The sequence below is a fragment of the Magallana gigas genome, chromosome 8, assembly GCF_963853765.1.
Source record: "Magallana gigas chromosome 8, xbMagGiga1.1, whole genome shotgun sequence".
Taxonomy (NCBI): Eukaryota; Metazoa; Mollusca; class Bivalvia; order Ostreida; family Ostreidae; genus Magallana; species Magallana gigas.
In genome coordinates this window covers 43,512,931-43,517,275 of record NC_088860.1, presented here as the reverse complement: position 1 = coordinate 43,517,275, position 4,345 = coordinate 43,512,931, and the positions used below count along the sequence as shown (strand labels likewise).

Here is a 4,345-nt window from a genome sequence, read left to right as displayed (position 1 = left end):
TGAAAACTCTTCAGTAGGATCAGAGTCCAGTTTCTTGTAGAAATACTGGGGCCCATTAGGTGTTTAAATTTTAAATAAAGAACTATGGAGAAGGGAAAGTTAAAAAAATTCTTCTCAAGAACTACAATGCTACAATTTTTTATATTACTATGCAATCACTCTTAGATAGTGAATATTTTTCATTGTGCAAACCGTGACTCCCAGGCAAATACTTGGCCTCAGTAGAAGTTCAAAATTAAACATAGAGACATATACATGTGTAAGGAAAAATGTTCAAATATCTTCTTAAGAACTACAATGCTACATTTTGTGATATTAATATGCAAGCATCCCCATATCTTCATATCCTCACACCAAGGTCACGGTGACCTACTTTTGATATTTATCAATATTGAATAACAATTTTTTTTATCAAATCTTTCATATTTTGTAGCATATGGTCATCAGACTTTGTTAGTTGGTGTATATCACAACCTGCTTTTTGCTTTAAGTCATCATTCATTTTCCATTTTTGTTATCTTTGTTATGTTTTGGCCTAGGAAAATTATACTGATAGTCAGTTGTTGCATTTTAGAACTTAAAATATGATGTCCCAAAAGAAGATTTCAACGATATATTTTATAACCCAGCTCCAAATGAGAGAGGTTTAGTGTTTTACCCATTTGTCTCTGTGTTTGTCTGTCTGTCCGTAACAGATTCTCGTTAAAGATTTCTCTGCAACTATTAATGGCAGATGCTTGAAATTTAAAACACACTTTGTTTTGGTATGACACATGATGGAATTTATTTTTGTACAAATCAGACGTCAACATCCTGATAAAATACTTCTTTTTTTCATTTTAAGCTTAAATTTTTTAACATTTTTTTTCTATGCAACGATTAACCGCATTTGCTTGATATTTTATTACACTCTTTGTTTAGGCATATTGTCCGATTCATTTTTGGACCAGTCGGACGTCAACTTTCTGTTTAATAATGACTAGTTTTTTAGCCTAAATTTTTAAACAATTTTTCGTCACAGATTTCTCAGCAATTATTAAATAAATCACATTTGCTTGAAAATATGACAAACCTTTTGTTTATACATGCCACACAGAACCACTCAGACATTAACTTAATTAACGACGTTAATTAACGACGACTTGAATAAAGAGATACAATAACGCTTAATAAGGTTAACAATGTGGTCCAATGCTTACTTGTTAAAGTATGTTATCTTTCATCTAGTTAGAAATAATGATGAAGGATTTAGATTTGTTTCAATCTTGATTTGAAGCTAAAAAAGGGAATCTCAAATTAAAGATCAAATATCCAATGATAATTTTTGCTTGAATTACAGATACTGCAGAGAAAACTGAAAAGCACCCCACCATACATGCACATGCACCACACTTTGGGTTTGTGCAGAAAATCGATCTAACACACTTCCCCGCTCTACTGACAACAGATGGACGTTATATTTGCTGCTCCAATGAAAATGCATGGTGCTTGTATGGACACTTTTTTGTAACTTCATTTGTTTAAATAGAAAATCTTCTCTTTTTTTAAACGATGTATTTGGATTGCAAATGCTGCCTCTTACTTCAATTCTCACACCATTGTATGGCCATGCCAAAATTTTAAATGTTTCTTTTTGATATAAAACAATACATTGATATTTAGTTCAAAGATTTATTTAAAGATAAAAATAACTTATAACACATTCAGATGCAGTATCAATAATATATACATACACATGTCTGTAAATATGCTGATTGTCTAATTACGTATTTCAGAATTCTTTGGTTAGTTCTGCAAAAACTCGATCCAAGATAGAAATAAAAACACCACAGGACAGAATATATTATAAACATAGAACAGAGGAACGGGTTGACGAAAAATCAAACATCTACTCCAATTCTTTAGATTTAAAAGGTAAGTAATAACTATAAGTTCAGTGTCATATGATTCTACTTGGGTTAATATACCTGTACCACTCCTTTTTAAAAGTAATGGGCCTCAGTCCCTTTGTGGCCTCGCTCCATTTTTTGGTAAAGAATTGAGTGCTACACGTCCATTAACCTTTGTCATTAAAACATGCAACATAAAGTGTGTTCAGATAACCACATGTAAGTTAAACATATAAAGACCATTTTAAATACATGTTATAGATAGACTGTCATATTATTACATGTAACATAGAGTGATAACCACATGTAACAAGTGGTAATTGTTAAAAATCAGACATATACACATACACAAACGTATACACATATTAAAATCACAGTCACTTAATGTACATTTATACATGTAAATAGAAAAAAAGGAGTTTCTTTATAATATAGATGTAAATATATAGTCTTTTGATATGCATGTGACACATATACACAGCCACTTTGTTTACATATAATAAATAAACATGGTCTATGTTTGTTTACTTATATATTATCAGAGAGAACTTTGTTAACACACAAAAATAAAAATTATTGTATTGAAACAAATGAAGACTGATGCCTTGCAATGATTAAACACACAAACACTTACCATTATGACAGTTAAACAGTCTGTTAATATCTTATAGACATGGTAAGTTAGTTAATGTGTGAAACTTTATCAACACACAACATGTTTACATCTGATATACACCATATGATGACATACAATGTTAATAGTTTGATTACAAGGTATACATTGTACTTACTTTCAATATAAAATATATACTTCATACGCTTTGTTTACATCTTATTCATGCAGTTAATTGATTTATATGTAATATTGTATTTTCTTCACTATACCTGTGTCCCACTCAGCCACAAAGAGGTTGTCTCTGGTGTCCACGCATAAACCCCATGGAGCCTGTAAATGACAGTTGTCAATGTAGCGGAGGAACTGTCCGTCCTGATCCAGGATGTGAATACAGCTATTGTTATTGTCTGCTGTCAGGATCCGACCCTGGCTGTCTGTTGTGATGCCGCGTGGATCAAATGATCCCTTGGTAGTAGAGGGAGGACCAGTGTAGGTAAACCGGAGTTTCCCGGCCTGATTGACCACCACTACTGCATGGGTTCCACAGTTTGACACACAGATATCTAGGTTCCTGTTCTCAGTGATGTATTTAATGTCAACCGATGAATAGAGAGGTTGTCCTTTGTCATCGTACTGAATATTTTGTTTCTCTGTAGAGCCAGAGTAACGCACAACTTTTGTTTGTTTATTATCCTCACTTTCCATGACAACCAGGAGGTCACCAGAGGAGGTACTACAGACATTGCAAGGTTTCCACCCCTGTAGTCTGATCACTGTCTGTATCTGTGTATTCTTCACTATTTCCACAGTTCTATCCATGTAATCAGTATAAACTAGATCCCCACTCCTTGTCACTGCTATGTCCCGTGGACTGTTCCGGGCTGACTTGGGAAGGATGGACTCCACTAGTTCTCCCTGCAGGTTGAAGAGTTTCATCTTGCTGTCACTACCACGCGTCCATACTTCTGTATCATTAAGACACGACACACGGTATAGATATGTATACCCTGTGTCTATAGCTGTGATGACCTGGACTACATCCATCAGTGACCGGTCTGGGGGAGAGGACTCGGCTCCTTGGGGTGGCATACTGGGGGTCATAGAGTCCTGACACAGGGTGCAGCGTACAACATCCTGGGCGCTGTTCCTGTGGTCCATGGTCAGGGAACCCTTAGTAAATTTAGGGGGAACTAAACCTGCAAAGTCAATGTCAGTATGTATTTATGACATATGCAAGAATTATTTTGGTTTGATTTACATTACTTTATGTAGGAATCAGGGATTCCATTTCATGCATTAATTAACTTTACATTTTTGGTCATGATATTTTGACAGAATTTAGAATTAGGTATGAATTTATCCATAAAAAAATAATTAGTCCACATTGTTTTTTGATTGTTAAGAATAGACATTAAGTGGATTATGAAATTTACCTAACGTTATTACCCCATACGTAAACTACAAATCTTTACAATCCAACATGGCGGGCTTCAGGTGTTTGTTGTTCCTGGTCGTCAACCTGTGTGAGGTCATGTGTTTGATTTAAATACCTGCAGGTACACACTTGTACTCGGATTTGCGTTGGTCCAGAATCTAGGTCACTCATTATTGGGAGAATTAACCACAATTGACATAATTTCCTGTCCAGAGCAGATAAATGTACACATGAGAAAATATCTGAATTAATTTCTAACTTTGAAAATATTATTTTATCATCAGCTGAACTGTCGCTCAAAAAACCAAACTTTAAGAATAAAAATAAAGTTAAAAACAAAAAATGGTTTGACGCAGACTTGGGTAAAATGCGAGCAAGAGTTGTTGCTCAAGGTAAACTATATTG

General features: G+C 34.3%; 1 protein-coding gene across 1 annotated transcript; it reads right to left on the bottom strand.

Moving 5' to 3' along the window:
* Positions 1–1,657: 1,657 nt before the first annotated feature.
* On the bottom strand, positions 1,658–4,097 carry LOC105330716 (tripartite motif-containing protein 2). Its single transcript, XM_011432586.4, has 2 exons — positions 3,939–4,097; positions 1,658–3,701 (listed from the first exon to the last, which is right to left on the bottom strand). Exon 2 carries the CDS (start codon positions 3,661–3,663, stop codon positions 2,743–2,745), a length of 921 nt encoding a protein of 306 aa, XP_011430888.3. The 5' UTR covers positions 3,664–3,701; positions 3,939–4,097; the 3' UTR covers positions 1,658–2,742.
* Between the last annotated feature and the right edge of the window lie 248 nt (positions 4,098–4,345).

What these genes read in the sequence shown, in the direction of transcription:
- LOC105330716 (XM_011432586.4), bottom strand. Translation starts at nt 3,663, where the DNA reads ATGGACCACAGGAACAGCGCCCAGGATGTTGTACGCTGCACCCTGTGT.